This window comes from Colias philodice, chromosome 30, assembly GCF_061535455.1.
Source record: "Colias philodice isolate Cphi_HAF_F1 chromosome 30, ilColPhil1 Martin Lab GWU primary, whole genome shotgun sequence".
Lineage (NCBI taxonomy): Eukaryota > Metazoa > Arthropoda > Insecta > Lepidoptera > Pieridae > Colias > Colias philodice.
Window position 1 is genome coordinate 3,322,425 of NC_143115.1, and position 21,805 is coordinate 3,344,229.

Genomic DNA, 21,805 nt, shown 5'->3' on the forward strand with positions numbered 1-21,805 from the left:
GTTAAATTCTATATATGTATATGTATTTTGATAAATCCTTTATGGAAATTTCACTTGCCTGGAAAAGATTGCTCTTTGTATAAAAAGACGTTTCTATATTTTTTTTAGTAATAATTCAAAGAAATTTGGCCCTGTGTGATCTACAATTCCGTCTCACCATGAAATTTATTCTAAAATAAAACTTACCGATACACAAACGGGCCGACTTCATTCAGTTTCGGTTTTTCGCCATTTTCCAAAAACCCCTGTGGGTTTGTTACATTAAATATATACACTTTTGTGAGCCGGATCACGCCTGGCCTCTGCCAATAGCTGTAGCTGACGGAACCGTTCCATAGCCTAAGTTCCTGAAAAAAAAAACAATGTCATCTGTCAAATGTCAACGTCACCTGTCAATGTCAAATGTTTATGGACTGATTTGTGTAGAACTGTAGATAATAGAAAAAGATTATGAATGTTGTATAAATTTATAGCGATTCATTGAGTGACTATTTATTCAATTTATATGTTTTATTAAAGTTTAGTGTATGTAAATGTATTACAAAGCTAAAACATCAATCTTCCTTTTATAACAATTTATGTCCACAGTTAATACAAAAGAAAATCGATCAGTAAAACATAATATACTAGATTTCCGCCCGCGGCTTCGCCCGCGTTTTCAAAGGAAAACCCGCATAGTTCCCGTTCCCGTGGGATTTCCGGGATAAAACCTATCCTATGTGTTAATCCAAGTTACCCTCTATATGTGTGCTAAATTTCATTGTAATCGGTTCAGTAGTTTTTACGTGAAAGAGTAACAAACATCCATACATCCATACATCCATACATCCATACATCCATACATCCATACATCCATACATCCTTACAAACTTTCGCCTTTATAATAGTATTAGGATATTAGGATAAAATGCATCTGTCCTTTACCCCACAAGGAGCAAGGGACTCTTCCATGAAAACAGAATTTTCTTTATTAATTTTGCACGTTATAGCATTGATGAAGATAATAATTATTATTGCGCACATCAGTGATCTCAAACATCTTCTATGTATTATATAATATGTAACAAATTAATAATAAAAACTTACCCTAAATATAATATAATCAAGCCATGGCACAAAAGAAAGAACCACACCTAGTACGACTGTGCATATACTGAAGGTGATAACTGCTAGGCGCCCTGGAACAAAAAAAAAATATTCCATTTTTTTATACAGCTGGGGGTCACATTTTTGCACGTTAATGAATTTAAAAGTAAATAAAAAACGATGTTCATTTTTTTAAGAAAAAATATTTGACCTTAGAATTATTATGAAAAAGAAAAATAGTAACATTAATTAAGGCTTTATTTTGCTATCTTTTCGAAGATTTTTTATTTGTTATTTCTGATAATAAATATATAAAAAATGCTTCTGATCCATATTTTTATTTTATAGCCTGTACCATCAAACGAGGTCCGTGTCCAGGCAGTGGGAACTATATGGGCTGGTGATGATGATGATGATTATTTAGTTTTCTTTCGGCTTTAAACATATAGCCCCCGATAAGAAGAAATACGTATCAACACTTTTTCCAAATTTTGCGTTATAATAATATTATGTCGCAGTCAAATTGTATTATTTCGCCGTTTACAAAAGCTCGGCATTTTGTAATATGTCGAGAATTCGTAATCATAAATTTTTCGTTTGGATAAGGGGGTGGGTTAAGTTAAGTTCGTGTTTTTAAACTACACAGAAATAGGCTCGCGACCGTCGTTTTGTAGAATCTTGGAAAAAGTAAATACTCAGCATTTTACAAAATGCCGAGCTTTTGTAAACGGCGAAATAATACAATTTGCCTGCGACATATACATTACCGGAATCAGTAAAAAAGTGCATCCAGCGAAAATAGGAAACGATTTCCCGTTTCGATCACTTAAACTAAACATATCTACTACGTCTTTTTTACTATCAAGGGCAGCATAGGACTTCTAGGTTTCATAAAGTAGCCGAACAGAGGCGTCAGCACGTATATTTTTGTTAATCTGTTAATCAGAGACCTTAAAATGATGAAATCTAGATGACCTCTAGATATTTACGTCATTTACTAAGGAACAATGTGAATTTATTCGCAAGGATGGTACGTTGTGAGAAATTATCTTAATATTTATAAATCTCGTGTCACAATGTTTGTCCTCAATGGACTAGCCTAAACCACTTAACCGATTATAATAAAATTCGCACACCATGTGCAGTTCGATCCAAGTTGAGAGATAGGATAGTTTAAACATGTAGGTACCACGGGCGAAGCAAGGGCGGAGCGCTAGTCTAGATATAAAAATATGCAATAATTTTACCAACTAAAAACATGAGGTTTTTTTAATTATTGTTATTTAAAATTAACGTGGTTAAATAAAAAATCACAGATGATACCTACGTACGTAATATAAATAAATTATAAAATTTCATGAATAAATGCACAGATGATTCACACAAACAGAATAAATGATAATTTTATTATATTACAATTGTAAAAAGTCGCATAATTACCTTGTACCCTTATGTTTCAACTCGGAAGTTAAAAAGAAACTCATAAACGCTTCGTAATAGTTTAAAAAACATTATACTTTCTTTTGCGTGGTCGGTAAAATGCATAAATAGTGAATTCCCATATAGAATGTATCAAAAGTCATTTTCAAAACAATTTTCTATAGTACTTGCCTCTAAACGTTTTATGGTAATCAAACACAGAACTTTTCATCCATATTCTTAGCACTAACACATTAGCACATTCACATCACAGATAGCTAAATTAAAAAAAAAAACTATCATTTTCGCCATATCTTCGAAATATGTCCTGTCAGTCAGAGAGTATATGAATAAATTTTAAAATACTTTTAAATACAATAAAAATATTATATGTTTTTTTCTACACCACAAAAATTATCACTAGATAGGTACATAGTATAAAACAAAGTGGCTTTTTCTGTCCCTATGTATGCTTAAATCTTTAAAACTACGCAACGGATTTGGATGCGGTTTTTTTAATTGACGCAGTGATTCCCGAGGAAGGTATATAATTTATTAGGTTTTAGACAAAGCGGGCGAAGCCGGGGGAGATAAGCTAGTATTAATATATAACAGTTAAATAATATAACTTACTAAAGTTAACCTGATTACATTTTGCACGTTCTAGCACCATATGCCACTGTTTATACATATTTGTAAAATTATCTTCAATGTAGGTAGTTTGAAAAATATTATTAAAATGTACCCTAAAATTTAATTATTTTTATATATTATCTGTGCATTAATATGATTAATATGTATTGATAAACATTAATAAATACATAAAAAATATCTAAATTAAAACAATAATAATCGTAAGTATTAAAAAAAGACAAAATATTGTAGAATTTATTTTATCTATGCTTTAATGACAGATATATATGACAGTACTATAGTTCTGCGAAATAAAACAAGATGGCGCTTTGAAATTGAGCAAATTCAACAAAATAATATGAGATGCCTTTAAGCCGCCTGAAATTTTGCGTTTTCATAATCTATAATACAAAAATTAATCGCAAAGTTTGTTGGTAAGCGCATAACTCAAGAACGGCTGAACCGATTCCGTTAATTCTTTTTTTATAATATTCCTTGAAGAGGATGGTTCTTATAGCGAGAAAACGTAAACATGTACCACGGGCGACGCCGGGCGGACCGCTAGTATTAATAATATCTAGGCAAATTCGAGAAATGTTTTTATAGAATACTAGCGGTCCGCCCCGGCTTCGCCCGTGGTACATGTTTACGTTTTCTCTATATAAAAACCATCCTCGTACTTCAAGGAATATAATAAAAAAAGAATTATCGAAATCGGTTCAGCCGTTCTCGAGTTATGCGCTTACCAACACATTTTGCGATTCATTTTTATATATAAAGATCTGTTTAAATATGGAACCAGTTTTAAAGCATCGCAAAGCAGATTAGTAGAAAAAACTCGTATTTGGATCAAGTACAAGTCGATTCTACTTGTAAGTATATAGATTATAGGTACTTTTAACGATCAAAATGTACATTTACTGACATAGACTGACCGGTTGGCTTGGTTGGTAGTGGCCCTGCCTTCCAAGGCAGAGGTCGTGGGTTCGATTCCCACCCGGGGCAAATATTTGTGTGATGAACATAGATGTTTGCTCTGTTTGTGAGTGTTAATTATCTATATAAGTATTTATTTAAAAATTAAAAACTTATTTAAGAATGTTTATCAGCCATCTGGTTTCCATAGTGAGCGAAAGCTTAGTATGGGATCAGATTGTGCCGTGCGTGAAAATTGTCCTGAAATATTTATTTATTTATTTATTATTTACCTCTTAGAAACCAGGAAGTAATAACACCATTAATAAATCATCACAAATAGTTTAAACATAAATGTATAAACATATTTTTTGTCCAATAATAATATTTTCAACACCGAAATAATGTTTTTGTGATTTTAATAATAGTTTCAAACTTTAGACTGTGAATAAATGAGTTGTTTTTGCTTAAATAATCGATATGTTTGAATAAATTATAAATATTACTGAATCATTGTTAATAATATTGACTATTACTTATATATTTAACTAGTTAGTACGCCCGGATTGACCCGTGATAAAAACAAAAGAAAAAACTTATGTCGCTAAGAAATAATGTAGCTGTACATTGGTGAATTAATTTATTAATTCATTTTAATAAATCTTTTGAGATTATTTCATACGAACTGTTAAATGTATATTATGTAGTACTAGATTTCCGCCCGCGGCTTCGCCCGCGTTTTCAAAGGAAAACCCGCATAGTTCCCGTTCCCGTGGGATTTCCGGGATAAAACCTATCCTATGTGTTAATCCAAGTTACCCTCTATATGTGTGCTAAATTTCATTGTAATCGGTTCAGTAGTTTTTACGTGAAAGAGTAACAAACATCCATACATCCATACATCCATACATCCATACATCCATACATCCATACAAACTTTCGCCTTTATAATAGTATTAAGATTAAGATTAAGATTAAGATAAGATTATATTCTCTTTTGACTATTGTATAGGTTATTTCTTTAAATATTTAGTACTAGCTTTCCGACACCGGCTTCGCCCGCGCAGTCAAAGATAAAACCGCATAGTTCCCGTGTGGTTTCCGGGATAAAACCTATCCTATGTCCCGGGATAAAAAGTAGCCAATGTCCTTTCTCGGGTATCAAAATATCTCCATACCAAATTTCATGCAAACTGGTTCAGTAATTTAGGTGTGATTGAGTAACAGACAGACAGACAGAGTTACTTTCGCATTTATAATATTAATTTTGTTTTGTTTATTAGTTTCATCTGTAGGTACGTTGGTATGTAACCCACTCGTTTTTTATCCATGATTGATCATGCTACAATAATTTCAAGAGTTTATCTCAGTGTGTTTTAGATTTTTTTAAACTACGAGTACATTAATTTTCACATCACCGGGAATCGAACCTACAACACTCTACATTAACATTAACCACTATACTAAAGAGGTAATTAAAAACACATTTATGTTGTAATGTTTCAGTTTACGCAAGATAATGCTCTAATATAATTGACAAATGATTTCAACAACAGTAATTAGACCTGCTATTTAATGGGTGACCTTAATCTATCCGACCTAAGTTTTCCGTGAAGAACTAAATTGTTTTAACAGAATTATAAATAAGGATATTATCTTGTTTTTAAAGAAACAAGCGAGCAAATTTATAGTAATACTAGTGGTCCGCCCCGGCTTCGCCCGTGGTACCTATATGTTTAAACTATCCTATCTCTCAAGTTGGATCGAATTGCACATGGTGTGCGAATTTTATTATAATCGGTTAAGTGGTTTAGGAGTCCATTGAGAACAAACATTGTGACACGAGATTTATATATACATATTAAGATTATAAAGCTAGCTGTTTGTTTAAACGCTTTAATCTCAGAAACAATCTACTCATCCTCGCACATTATTTGTGGAAAAGCATCCTTAAAGTAAAATACATACATCAATGCAAAGAAATATAAATGTGAGTGAGTGTATGTACATACATACACACCAGAATATACCAATTTTCTGACGCAGTTGGTTAAAATACTACATTGTGAATTAATTGCATTATTAAGAATTGAAATAGTTTATGTATTATAAAATAACAATTTTAATGACGCATTGTTACACTAAATTATCTACTCAAAAACACTTCATAAACAGGTAAAATCGTCCAAAAAATTATTATTGTAACGTGGGAATAATTCTGTTTGTCTGTTAAAATATACAACGTATTGTGAATTTATTTGGCATAAATCCGCGAACATTTATTTTGTTTTAAACAAGTACTACACTTATTTAAATATATATAAATAATCACATTTTTCCCAAAAGCTATTAAACATTAAATATATATACCTAGGTAAGTATATAAAAATGATGATTATTGTATTTGTTTTTATTTTTAATGCATTTGTTATAGAACTATATTTTGTCAGTTTAGATTTAAATTCGTATTTCATTAAAATTAAATAGCTTAGATATTACTATAATATTATCACAGTATTACAATATTTCCTACAGTTTGGCGACGAATGTACTTGCACAGAGAAACGGAGGGGAACTGGTGGGGGGTCGGGCGCCGCCCGCGGACCGCGTACTGCGATCACGCTTAGTTTGCAGTACCTAGCGCGAAAGGACGACGCATCCGTATTTTTTGTGTAATAATTTTATTATACTTACATGTTCTATAATGGCGCGCACAAACTATTCTGTGTATGGATGTAAATCTACACCGAAATCCCAGAAGTTATTTAGATATTTTAGATAGATTGTATTCGTATACAATAATATCTGTTGTATTTTAATCGAACCTGTAAATATGTCGTTCTCATTATTGTCTTATCAGATTGTTCATCCCAATGCGAATGCATTACTTAGTTAAATGTTATAATAGATAATTAAGAAAATCGAAAAATAAAGTGTCCATGTAAATATTTAGCAGTGCAATGTAATTATATATTTGTGAACAAATAATTACATCAGATATGATAATCGCAATTGTTTGAATGTACATATGAATAAATGATTTCATCATAATATGCATAATAACAATTTTTTCATTTCCCATTTGTTGCAACCCTAGCAAATTTTCGTGTGGCAGCGTAAGTACCTACGCTGGCAGCGGCATCGCGCGACATCAAAGGCGTTACCTTACTGTAGGAAATAATATTGTAATACTGTGGTATGGGTATGAACATGAGTATGGTAATACTTGGGCCGTCCCTCGGGCCGTCGCGTCGGCCGGTGGGTCGACCCAAGTATCGCTGGCGCGATCAAGTGGAGAGGGACCTGAGTGCGCTTCAAGCCAGTGACAATTGGCAAGAGACCGCTCAGGACCGGGGAAGGTGGAGAGTTCTCGTCTCGGAGGCCAAGACCCACTTCGGGGTTTCAGCGCCACAGGAGTACCTAAGTAAGTAAGTGGTATGGGTATGAACACCACAATTAATACAAACGCTTACCTCAAAGGGTCGTAGGCCATTCTATATTATCTCAATGTTGCCACAGCATAAAATAAATGAAATAATTTATAAAATCGTGATACTGTTTTACGTTTAAAATATTTATTGCTTAAGGCGCTACCCGGCAATTTCGACTATGTTCAACCTCTATAAAGTCTGGTACAACATAAAGCACAATACCGAAAAAAATATATAAAATAGGATGGTCTTTGATCTTTAATTGCTCGCGAGGACTTTTTTCCAAAGTTAATAGATTTCTAGAAAAAAAATGTGCCGTGGTCATCGATTTTTCCGCAAATACTCTATAAACTTCGTAACCTGCTGACTTAGAGCTCTGAAAATTTTATGTTTAATAAATTATCAGTTACACAACAGTCCCTGACGAGGATATTTTGTTTCACTGATTAGTATCTTTTTAAATACAAAATATGAGGAAAAAAGAAGGTGCAGCGGGAGAGGTTTGAGATCCGTCAAGTATGGTCAAGGTTATTAGCGCATGTATAAGCCTTAAGATAACTTGATCTAGGAAACTAATTGATTTATTATTATTCACGTATTTAATTGTTATTATTGTTCTAAGTTTCTTTGGGTTTTTACGTTTATTTATGAGTTACAATGTATGTATTTGAATTGTGCACTGAACGTAGTATTTATTACGTAGCCATTTTTGATATTAATTGTTTAAAAATCCGGTTGAAGCCGTCATAGTTGAAACTAACTACCGCTCCGCGGTGCTCCGCTCCTGTTGGTCTTAGCGTGATGATATAATATATAATAGCCTATTGCCTTCCTCGATAAATGGGCTATCTAACACCGAAATAATTTTTCAAATCGAACCAGTAATTCCTGACATTAGCGCGTTCAACCAAACAAACAAACTTTTCAGCTTCAAAACAAATATAAGTATAGATTTTATTAAAATAAATGTAGTCAAAAAAAGATTGTGTGTGCCGAGCACACGTGTCGGAAGTGGAACTTCTTTGGCAAGATTCAAAGATACCATCGTCGTCGCCTACTTCATGACGTGACAGTAATCAGTATTGCCATAACGCGATATTGAAATTTTACACTCTACGCGCCTAAAGGAGTTTCACTTCAAAAACAAAAACACGCTTAAACTTAGGAAAATATTGTATTGTCTCGGATCCTTGATAAGTCATCATCATCATCAGCCTATATAATATGTTCCCACTGCTGGGACACGGGCCTCCTATGAGGGTACAGGCCATAATCCACCACGCTGGCCAAGTGCGTGTTGGCGGATGACACATATCGTCGAACTTTTGATTCTTCGACATGTCGGTTCCCTTGATAAGTGTATTTATTTATTTATTTAATCATTTATTGTACCACACCATTTAATATTACAATGTACAGTATAGTATATATCTGTTTGGATGCGAAGTACAAAAGGTGACCTTATCGCTTAAAAGCGATTTCTTCCAGGTGTACAAGTGTACAAAGTTTGAATTAAATCTGTCTGTTTTAATTGGTTCATAACGAGCCTAAGGGAGTCGGTTACACACATACAGGTGAAGCTAATCCTACTATCCTACTAATTTTGTAATATTATAAATGCGAAAGTTAGTAAGGATGGATGTATATGCGGGTTTTTCTTTATAAACGCGGGCGAAGCCGTAGGCTGAAAGCTAGTTTAATATAAGCGTGCTTAAACTTTAAAACAAGCCACAGTCGATCAACTTTAGCAGTCACAACTCACAACAAAGAAATAATAAATGTATAACAACAATAAATGTATAAAAAATGATAAATGTTGACAATACATATAACAATATCATGAAATTTAAGTGGGATCTAGGTTATCTCTGTTCACCTGTAATGTCATAATAATTATATACAAAATTACACACAGTACGGTTGTTTATATGCAAATGGCTTGAGCACGTTAACATAAAGGTGATCACTTTGCGTAATGGGTGTGAAATCTATATCTATTACTTGTATACGTAGTATATTATTATTAGTCTCTGCTATTGCCTATTACACAGCTCAACAAAAAGAGCATTTTTTGACGTGACAACGTCTTATAATTCGATAGAGCCAGCTGCCCGCACGAAAAAACATGACTCATGCGGCGTTACCTCGCTCTGAGGCGTTCCATGTAAGGCTTGAAGTGCAAGCGAGATCGCGGAACGAGCGACAAAGAAGCACAATCGGCCGTTGTCACGTTCAACTATCGTCAGCGACTTTACAGACAACCAATTTTTTTTGTTGCCCTGGATATTTCTACAGATTTATATATTTCAAATATCCAGTTTGCGAATGTATTCATTAAAATTATTTGATTGGCTCTAGGGGAATCGAACCCACGACCTCTGGCTTAGAAGGCAGGGCCACTAAGAACCAAGCCAACCGGTCAGTTATCTCCAAACAAAAAAAATTGGTTGTCTGTAAAGTCGGTTTACTGACGATAGCTGTTGAACGTGACAACGTCCGATTGTGCTTCTTTGTCGCTCGTTCCGTGCTCTCGCTTGCACTTCAAGCCTTTACATGGAGCGCCTCAGCGAGGTAACGCCGCATGAGTTATGTTTTTTCGTGCGTGCAGCCGGCTCTATCGAATTATAAGACGTTGTCACGTCAAAAAAATTATGCAATAAAATCACTCTGTTCTGACGTGAATGCAAGCCAAACAAACAAATAAAGAAACGCACCTTCCCATCTATTACAAGGTTTAAAGATAATCACTCTTTTTTGGCTTTACCTTCCAAAAACGTACCTTAGCTGACCTAGCTTATCAATTTTTCAGTACAATTTTCTTAAAACCTTCATATTATATTATTTTTATATTATTTTATATTATTCTGCTCTAGACCAAGGAACTATAAAACCAAACGAATATGGCAAAATATGTAAACTCATGTAATAATTGTCGCAAATTGAGATCAAATGATCAACTATTACAATAATAACTAGCTTCCTCTATTTCAACACTTCACGTCCGCTGTCAATTAAAACAAGATATATTTTTATTTCTAATTGTAGGATGAAATAAAATAAAAATAATATTGTCATACATTATCTATTAAAAAAAAAACAGCGTGTGTGTCACACACGTGTCAAAAGTGAAACATCTTTGGCAAGTACGATATAAAGATACCAAATCGACGTCTTGCTTCATGACGTGACGGTATTACCTAAAGAAGTGTCACTTCCATAAAATAACCTTAGTATTTAATAAAATTATCAACTAGTTATAATCATAGCTAACTAGCGGTCCGCCCCGGCTCCGCCCGTGGTACATATTTACGTATTCTCTACATAAGAACAATCCTCGTACTTCAAGGAATCTAATAAAAAAAGAATTATCGAAATCGGTCCACCCCTTCACACGTGATGCCGTGACAACGCGAAACGGGTTTCATTTTTATATTATAGACTAGCGGTCCGCCCCGGCTTCGCCCGTGGTACATATGAAAAATAGATGTTGGCCGATTCTCAGACTTACCCGATATGCACAGAAAATTTCATGAGAAACCGTCCACCCGTTTCGGAGGAGTATGCAGACTAACATTGTGACACGAGAATTTTATATATAAGACTAGCGGTCCGCCCCGGCTTCGCCCGTGGTACATATTTACGTTTTCTCTACATAAGAATCATCCTCGTACTTCAAGGCATATAATAAAAAAAGAATTATCGAAATCGGTTCAGCCGTTCTCGAGTTATGCGCTTACGAACACATTTTGCGATTCATTTTTATATATAAGAAGATTTAGCATTAAAACTCTTTGCCTAAGTATAATAATATTACAAGCTGTGATTACAAGTTTATTATGTTTTTATAATCGAAGATATTAATACTAGTATTAACTATATTAACTGTGTTATTACTTACTATTAAAAGTACTGTTTATATTTTTACAGTGTCACTCTCATAAGACAAATCTAAAGACACTTCTCAAAGCTAAAAGATCAAATGATCAACTTTCAATCTTCAATCTATCAAGCTTTTATAATACAGAACTTAACAAATATACACATATTATACTCAAATAACATTATCCTTCTTTACATAGAGTCGGGTATTCACAATACACACACATACGTAAATCTATTTACCAACTGTAACTAGGCTGACTATATTGTTGTAAAGGGTTTTTCATGAAAAACAACAAAGTTTTTTCTGCTATTTCTCTTTTTCCTAGTAGCCAAATATCTAACCATAGCACAAACATTTTTTAATAATATTTATACATATATATTTATATACTAGCTGCGCCCCGCGGTTTCACCCGTGTGGCTCCGCTCCTATTGGTCTTAACGGGATGATATATTATAGCCCATAGCCTTCCTCGATAAATGGTCTAGAATCTAAATACAGTATCTAACACCGAAAGATTTTTTCAAATCGGACCAGTAGTTCCTAAGATTAGCGCGTTCAAACAAACAAACAAATACTTCAGATTCGTAATATTATATTAGTATAGATTTCTATATAAATAAAACCTGGATTTTTCCGAGTGCGGAAAACGAGTCGCATCAAAGGTCGTTCTGTGGTTATGTTCGAAGTAACTAACAAGAAGTATTATTTCTATTTAAGCATTTAATTAATGCAGATTATTTGACGTTTTTATATGTTGGGTTTTTTTTAAATTTACAAGGCTTTATTTTAAGGTTATCGAGGGCTAAGTGGAAAATTGTCGTTTATCTACTAGTGTTCTGGTTGGCTTAAAGCTTAGAAAATATCTTATTTTAATGAGCCTATTGTCAGAAACTAACGATCCGCACTGTATTCTGCTCATTTATAATAGAATTTTTAATTCTCGTAAATAATATTATGTAAATTTTTGTTTAGTTTTTTGTCACAATGGTTGATTCAAAATTAATACTTTACTGGTTGTTTTAAAATTATTTTTTTATAAGAATTCTGCCTATTTTAACAATAATATCATGACTGACCGAACCGATTACAATGAAATTTGGTAGGTAGCTGAAGACCCAGAATAAGACATAGACTACTTTTTATCCCGGAAATCCCACAGGAACGGGAACTATGCGGGTTTTTTCTTTGAAAACGCGGGCGGATAATACATTAAATATGGTGCCGTTAAAATAGGATTAGGAACTATTATTTATTTTATTTTTGTATGTATATATTTATTTGTGCTCTGCCCTACTCCTATCCTTTACTTAATTTCTCTCTGTACAACCAGTTGTCTGGAAGAATTCGCCATTTAGCGATAAGGCCGCCATTTGTTACAATGTATCTCAATTTGTAATTTATCTAGAGCAATAAAGTATAAATAAATAAATAATAAAATCATTATAATATTTTGAACAGATTTAGTATGAAGATACGTCTAATCGGTTCTACATTATGAAGATAATAAACTTTCTCAGAGAAAGTCTAAGTGAAAGTACACGCGAGACATCAATCACGATAAGTTATACTTAGCCTTGAACTAAAGTTACTTAAGTCAAGGACGGAGAAAAAGGTGGGAAAATTTTCGTCTTCTCTTAACTAATGGCTCCACCCAATAAGTAGGGACTCCGCCAATATCTATACTAATATTATAAAGCTGAAGAGTTTGTTTGTTTGTTTGTTTGTTTGTTTGAACGCGCTAATCTCGGGAACTACTGGTCCGATTTGAAAAATTCTTTCGGTGTTAGATAGCTCATTTATCGAGGAAGGCTATAGGCTATATACCATCACGCTACGACCAACAGGAGGGGAGCCACGGGGGTGAAACCGCGCGGAGCGGCTAGTCTAGTATATAGGGAATATCTTAATAGGGGGTAGGTAAATGTTAAATTAACATAAATTTTCTCAATTGCACGCCTCATAAGCGAAGCGTTGAGGTGGGTACTACTGTCACTTCGCGCAAAACATCTGATTTTTCAAACTTAAAATGTCTTTATGTATCATACATTGCACTTGTAAGATAATACATACACACACATATTAAGAAAAAACACTATTTTTAACGTTCATGATATTTTTGATGTCATTTTTGTTATTTAAACTAGTTAAAAAACAGTTTAAAAAAGTTCTGTCTTGGACGTCCGTGTGTCTGTATGTGCGGATCCTTTTTCTTGTTAACACGATAGCGACCGAAATACTTTACTAATCGAGTCTTTTTTTTTCTCTTACGCTTGAGTATGCTCAGGAATAGAACCCTTTCATTTTTCAGGGTCTGATTCGATGTGGTTTAATTGTTATTAAATAAACAAAAATAATAATTAACAAATATTTATTAAAAAAAAATTATGAGGCGTGCACTTTTGGATTTTCCAAATTATTTTCAACTTATTATAAGTGAACAATAGAGTATAGATTCTCAAGTTCTCAAGTCGACCGTTTTTTGTGTGTGTTACTTCAACTTTCGACTGGGTGAACAAGTTTTGATAAATCTTTTCTTATTTGAAAGGTGCCTTCCGATTGTAAGTATTGTCACTGGTCCTTGATGAGTGTACAAAGTTTGAATTAAATCTGTCCGTTTAAAGTGGGTCAAAATCGAGTCTAAGGGAGTCGGTTACATACAAACATACAGGTGAAGCTAATAAAAGCGTGTTAAAAAGAGTGTGACGAGCACACGTGTCAGAAGTGAAACTTCTTTGACAAGATACAAAGATACCGTCGCCTTACTCCATGACGTGACGGTATTGCCATGACGCAACCTTGAAATTTTCTTATAAAAGCGTTTTTAAATATGACTAACTTCAAATACTTTTTCCTTGGTATAATGGCTTGTGAAATGGTGAGTAAACAAATAATTTATGTGCGGAAGCCCATTGTTATAGCAAGGTTACAATCGTCAGCTGATTGGTCAGACTACTTAGTGTGAACTTGACGAATTTTAAGTGTAAGTACTTATACTTAAACACTTACACACTAATAAAAAAAAAACACACTAACTAAAAAAATATCTACTTTTTAATGTGAAACTTGTTTAGGCGCGTTGAGAGTAAAATTTCAAGGTCGCGTCATGGCAATACCGTCACGTCATGGATTGAGGCAACGATTACTTCACACATCGGATAAAATGTAGATACTTACCATAGGTACGTTTAAGATAACCTATGTATGTGCTATCATCATCTCAATTCGTTTAGCCGTTTTTGTATTAACGAATAACAAACATCAATCGACTCTTTTTGAAGTGAAACTTCTTTATCGGGGTTGGAAAAAAATTTAGTGTAACATTTTTTTGTTACGCGTGACATTTTTCCGTTACGCGCCATCTTTTTCTTATCCCTACCACGCGTGATTCGACGTATTTCTGTAAAGTTGCATATAGTAAATTATTTTTTGAAAAATAAGGTCATAAAGAAGTTTCACTTCTTACGTGTGTACACTAGTACACGCACACATTTTTTTATACATACAATTGCGCATAATAAAAGGAGTGTAATAAAGTAGATTTACAACAAGCATAATTTTAATTTATACCTAACAATTATATTATAAAAATGCTACCTGTTGTAAATATTACTGTTTTATATATTTTTAATTCGTTGTAAAACTCAATTTTATAATAGACTAGCTGTGCCCCGTGGTTTTACCCGCATTGCTCCGCTCCTGTTGGTCTTAGCGTGATGATATTATAGCCTATAGCCTTCCTCGATGAATGGGCTATCTAACACCGAAAGAATTTTTCAAATCGGACCAGTAGTTCCTGAGATGAGAGCGTTCAAACAAACAAACAAACTCTTCAGCTTTATAATATTAGTATAGATAATATTTATATATTATTATAGTATAGATGAAAAACTCAAATCAAATATGAAAAAAAATTAGTAGCAGACCGCAATAAAGATAATTTTAAGGAAAATATTAAATGTTATTGGTGTCATAAATCCGATTTTATGACATCTTTGTAAAATTAACAATTCATATTATTATGTTATTATTTTTTTAAGCATTAATTAGTATTTAGAATGGAATTTATAAGCAGTTGTTTTTAAATATGCCTATTAACTTAAACCTGAATATATCTAGTATATTTTTGCTTAAATATCTTTGATTTTACGCGAGTATTATATTCAGCTTTCCGCCCGCGGCTTCGCCCGCGTTTTCAAAGAAAAACCCGCATAGTTCCCGTTGCCGTGAGATTATCGGGATAAAACCTATCATATGTGTTAATCCAAGTTACCTTCTGTATTTGTAGTAAATTTCATTGTAATCGGTTCAGTAGTATTTGCGTGAAATAGTAACAAACACACACACGTCCTCACAAACTTTCGCATTTATAATATTAGTAGGATTGTGATAAATTCATAAACTACTACACCGATTTTCTATCTGTTTTCACCAATGGATAGCGTGATTGTCGATGAAGGTTTTAGATAGTATTACATTATCAGTGGCTTTAGTATATATGTATTGTTTGTTCAGTATAACATCACGCTACGACCAATAGGAGCGGAACATTATTGAAAAATGTTGCAAAATTGTGAAGAAATATTCCTTTTTAGTGCAATGAAATTGTGTGGGTATAAATCAAAAATTAAAAGTTAAACAGATATATAGATTAACTAGCGGTCCGCCCCGGCTTCGCCCGTGGTACATATGAAAAATAGATGTTGGCCGATTCTCAGACTTACCCGATATGCACAGAAAATTTCATGAGAATCGGTCCACCCGTTTCGGAGGAGTATGCAGACTAACATTGTGACACGAGAATTTTATATATATAAGAAGATATCACTGTTCTTCATAAAAGGCGTGAAGTTAATTATATTCAGTATTTATTATTGGATAATTTTTATCACTATCAGGCCATGTTAAAATGCTAAACGTGCTAGGTTTTATCATTTCTTCATGTGTGTTGCAGTAAGATTGAAAAACCCGTTAGATTATAATATAACCCGTGAGATTTCACACTGTGGATACAACATGCTAATCGCATTATATTTTGTTAGACTATAATGCGAATATATTGCAGTTATATATTATATTGTGCAGTTATACATTATATTCACGTGCTTTTATTAGCTTCACCTGTATGTTTGTTAACCGACTCCTCTAGACTCGATTTTGACCCACTTTTAAACGGACAGATTTGCATCAAACGTTCTTCTCAAGGATCAGTGACAATACAATATTTTATTTTATATATTAATTATTTTTCCCTAACGTTCGTATGGCGCAGGTTGGGAGTCGAAAACGTCTGTCTTGCTTTAAATTATAAGCAGTACGTTACGGACTACAATTTTTCGACAGATTATAATCTAACGGTATTTATTATTTTACGGTGACATATAAAAAGTACGTGACATATAAAGAATAAAGACTTTTTGTATCCGCAATATATTGGATTAACTTATAAACTTATAAATTATCAATGCGACCTTACGTTTCTATGTTAATTTTATTTACATGATTGGGTAAAGATAAAAAGTAAATTAATCTACATTCAACATTGTAATGTTGAGCCGAAGGGTTAACTGTTTAGTGATCTGTGGTTCCGTAGATGCATTTAAATCTATAATATAATAATATCTCGATATTTATAAAAATGAATCCCTATTTCCCTTGGTCACGAGTCACGACTCACGGCATAACGCGTGAATGGGTGGACCGATTTCGATAATTCTTTTTTTATTATATTCCTTGAATAGGAATGGTTCTGGGGATGGTTGTTATGGAGAGAAAACGTAAATATGTACCACGGGCGAAGCCGGGGCAGACCGTTAGTACATGATATATTTACGCATGATAATATAGTGATTATCTATTTAAACTTATATTACATATTATACCTATAGGTAGAGTGGAAACGTTTTTATTATTTTTGTTACTTAAATTGCTGAGTGGCTACCTGACTTGGCTCCACTTTTCGGCTTCATTTTATTTTATTTTACTCTTTCATTTATTATACTTGTATTGTTTTGTTTCATGTTGTGTTGTTTTAATTTGAATTAAGTATTATATTCTGTGTCAATTGTGTTTGTTATTAATTATTATTGTGGAGTCAAATAAATGATCTTTCTTTTCTTTCTTTCTTTCTTTCAAATTAAAATCTACTCATGGAACTGTGATAGAGCATACCTATTTACCGAGTAACCGGCTTAACTTTATATACGAGTTAACTTTATATAATTATAGTTCATCAAAATCAGTCAAAATTCAAATAGTAAACAACATGATTTACATTTGACATTTAGACATGATTGATTTATGTAACATTTTATCCCGAAAAAATCGTCTAGAAAGTAAATAGCTATTTACATTCTTAAATTGAACACAAGCAAAGCCACAGTATTATAATGATACACAACTTTGGAATGAGGAGGCAATACCGTTATGGACTATGGTGTATGGATATTGGATTCATAACTTGGCTCGCCTCCAGGCGTTACGTTCATGGCCAAGCAATGACTTTCAAAAGAAAGAACCCCATACTATTGAATCAAAATAAAAAGATTATTGTTGACTCATGTTATCGTCTTCTCTCTAAGGAATATTTTTCTTATAGATTAAACAGAGTAACCTTTTAGGAATGGCCGTCTTAGCTTTCCACCAGGCATTGTGGTCAAGCGCTTCCCTATTGTCAATATAAAAAATATTCAGTAAAAAATTACCTAATTAAAAGTTACTGAGATGAAAAAAATATCAATTTTATATAGGTAAGTGGAATTAACATAGGTAATGTAACAAATCTTGACATAGATGACTTTTAAAGGTTCACTGAATATCGAAAAATATTAAAATTTTCACGATTGAGGTGTTTAGAGTTATACACAGACAGATTAGACAAATTTTATAAAAAAAAATGGTTTAAGTATATTAACGTTTGATTCTGCAACAACACTTAACATGGATATGACAATGACGCCTACACACACTCTATTTTTTTGGTTTTACCCATCCAAAAAGCGTTCTATCTACCTATAAAAGAAGATTTTGAAGACCGTTAAATTAATCAAAAACTTATTTATTTCCTAATCCATCATATTTGTATTAATTAACTGCTAGCAAAGATTTCTAAATGTCTAAACTCTTGACCGCAATTTTTTATGCTCTATCATCATCAGCCCATATACGTTCCCACTGTTGGGACACGGGCTTCGTATGAGATTACAGGGCCGTATTTATGACCGCTTATTTCCAGAAAATTCATATTATGAACGCAATACCTAGCCATATTATTTGCCAGTCAGGCAGTCAGTTCAATTCACGGCGTAAACTGTCTGGAAATAAGGGGTCATAATACGGCCCCTGGCCATCCACCACGCTGCGCTGGCCAAGTGCGGGCAGATGTCACATGTCGTCGAACTTTTCTTTGGACATGTCGGTTTCCTCACGATGTTTTCCTTCGCCGTTTTCGCGGACGTTATATTTTCATTTACTATAAATGTAATTCACATTCTTGTGTTTGATTTTGCGCGAGCATTATAATATTATCTACATATTTTAGAAATTAAAAAACTTTTTAACGGATTTTAAACGTGATTATAATATTCATTATACAAGTCAGTCACGCAAACGTTTTTTTTCTTGTACATAACCTACAATACTGCAAAGTTTTATCAATTTGATTTTGAATTATCATCTTCCATATTATCTATCCAAACATACATACATACAAACATACATAACGCTCTAATATTACTAAAGATCTAATTATGAGTAAACTCATAGGTAGTTATTAAAAAGTGAACGTATTACATAATGTTTCATAATTTTAGGATGCTATCAAGTTATCTATGTCACCCGGTTACGCTTCAAACCGGTTGTTATAAAATTAATAGATATTGCATTTTTTTTTCCAATTAACATTATAGTACTTGTACTATCCAGCTGTGTGCACATCCTTCACTACATAGTATAAAACAAAGTCGGTTTCTCTGTCCCTATTTCCCTATGTCCCTTTGTATGCTTAAATCTTTAAAACTACGCAACGGATTTTGATGCAGTTTTTTTTAATAGATAGAGTGATTCAAGAGGAAGGTTTTACTATATAATTTTATAGGTTTTAGACAAAGCGGGCGAAGCCGCGGGCGGCAAGCTAGTCTAATATAAATGCGAAAATTTGTGCCGTTGATGTTCATTCACGAAAACATTTCTGGACGAATTTGGATGACTCCGCTCCTGTTGGTCGTAGCGTGATGATATACCTATAGCCTTCCTCGATATGGGCTATCTAACTCTGAAATAAATTTTAAAATCGGACCAGTATAGTTCCTGAGATTAGCGCGTTCAAACAAACAAACTCTTCAGCTGCGCTCTGCGGTTTCACCCGTATTGCTCCGCTCCTATTGGTCTAAGCGTGATGATATATAGCATATAGCCTTCCTTGATAAATGGGCTATCTAACACCGAAAGAATTTTTCAAATCAGACACTAGTTCCTGAGATTAGTGCGTTCAAACAAACAAACACAATCTTCAGCTTTATAATATTAAGTAGATTATTTGCAAATTAGCTAGATTAAAAGCAGTATCTAAACAAAACAACGGAACAATTTCATAAAAAAAAACATTAAAAATTAGAAACGGGGCTATTATTAAATCCCCTTGGCACAAAAGCTGAGAGGTCGCGGGTTCGCTTACAATTTGCGGATGTTAACTTTGTCAAGGACTGAACGATGTGGAAATATCAGTGTCATTCGAAATTATGACGTATTATGTAAAATATTGTGTTGTTATTTGCTTAACTGATTTGGTTTTGTATATTTGTAATAGACTGAAAAATAGGAAAGGATTGTTTTTCTTTTCAAAATATGGTGTTCATTATTCTTGCCATGCATTCTAATTATGTCACATACTCAAACTATATTATGTATAAGATGTAGGTACATCTGTTGGCAAATAAAATAAAATAAATTAGATTTACTTGGTTTATTTGAGCAAACTAAACGACATATACATATTATACAAAAAAATAGCGTGTGCCGAGCACAAGTGTTAGAAGTGAAACTTCTTTGAAGATTCAAAGATACTAAAATCGTCGCCTTACTCCATGACGTGACGGTATTGCCATGACCTTGAAATTTTACTCTCAACGCGCCTAAATAATTTCGCTCAAAAAGTATAATGAATGTTTAAGTTTGAAGTCCTGGCTCCTGCGTATATTGTTTCTTTTTTTGGCCTCGTAACAAACACCAAAATTTGTATATTCGAAGCTACTCGAAGTTATTAAATAAGAAATATTAATAAAGCCCTTCAAATGCGGAAAAAAATCTAGTTTCGTATGACAGGAAAAAAATATTGAAAAATCATTCAAATAATTTATTACCATATAATTTTCGGTTATAAATTATAATTAGCAAAAAACTGTTTCGTATGTATGTTATGGTGTTATGATATAGGTGTTTTTAATTTTAAAATAACTGTATAAAAGAACTGTATAGAAGATTAACTTATGTATGCCAAAATTACTTAATTAAGTGGTTATGAATTATTATAGATATTTTGGGTTACGCTTCGCTTAAATCACTACATAGTATAAAACAAAGTCGCTTTCTCTGTCCCTATGTATGCTTAAATCTTTAAAACTACGCAACGGATTTTGATGCGGTTTTTTTTTTAATAGATAGAGTGGTTCTTGAGGAAGGTTTTACTGTATCATTTACTAGCTGCTCCGCGCGGTTTCACCCCCGTGGCTCCGCTCTGGTTGGTCGTAGCGTGATGATCTATAGCCTTCCTCGATAAACGAGCTATCTAACACTGAAAGAATTTTTCAAATCGGACCAGTAGTTCCCGAGATTAGCGCGTTCAAACAAACAAACAAACTCTTCAGCTTTATAATATTAGTATAGATTTGGTTTAGACAAAGCGTGCGAAGCCGCGGGCGGAAAGCTATAGTATCGTATATAATAAGTAACTAATATTGGTTTAGACTGAATTGGCCACAGGTTTTTCAATGACGTCAATTATTTTATAATATTATTATGTGGTAATACGTAAAATATGTTTTCTATTTATAATATTTATATAAATAACATGGTATTTCCAAAGAACTTGTTATTTTGTATAGATATTTGTCACATCGTTTCGCTTGGACAGTACCTATCGAGTTTAGTGATGTCATTGTTTTGATACGATGGTATGTTTGTTAGATATTTAAAACTAGTTGTGCCCCGTGGTTTTACCCGCATTACTCCGCTCCTTTTAGTCTTAGCGTAATGATATATAGCCTATGTCCTATAGCCTTCCTCGATAAATGGGCTATCTAACACCGAAAGAATTTTTCAAATCAGTAGTTCTGAGATTAATGCGTTCAAACAAACAAACTCTTCAGCTTTATAATAGTGTTTTTATTATGTATTAAAGACCTAAAAATGAGCTGTAATTCTTCCATTTACAATATCATAA

General features: G+C 33.2%; 2 protein-coding genes across 4 annotated transcripts in view; one reads left to right on the forward strand and one right to left on the reverse strand.

Annotated features, from left to right (window-relative positions):
* Positions 1-21,805, forward strand: part of LOC149475457 (uncharacterized) — a 252,747-nt gene that overhangs the window by 99,962 nt on the left and 130,980 nt on the right. The window lies entirely within an intron of this gene.
* Positions 1-21,805, reverse strand: part of dsb (scavenger receptor class B member debris buster) — a 101,440-nt gene that overhangs the window by 18,342 nt on the left and 61,293 nt on the right. For 2 of the 3 annotated variants that reach the window (XM_089713384.1, XM_089713385.1), the window contains 2 exons: positions 1,087-1,178; positions 187-347 (listed from right to left, as the gene is read on the reverse strand). In XM_089713384.1, the coding sequence (XP_089569510.1) occupies positions 187-347; positions 1,087-1,178 (253 nt within the window). Of the gene's footprint in view, positions 1-186; positions 348-1,086; positions 1,179-3,138; positions 3,186-21,805 lie in introns of those variants that run through there. The other variant, XM_089713386.1, reaches the window with a different exon arrangement.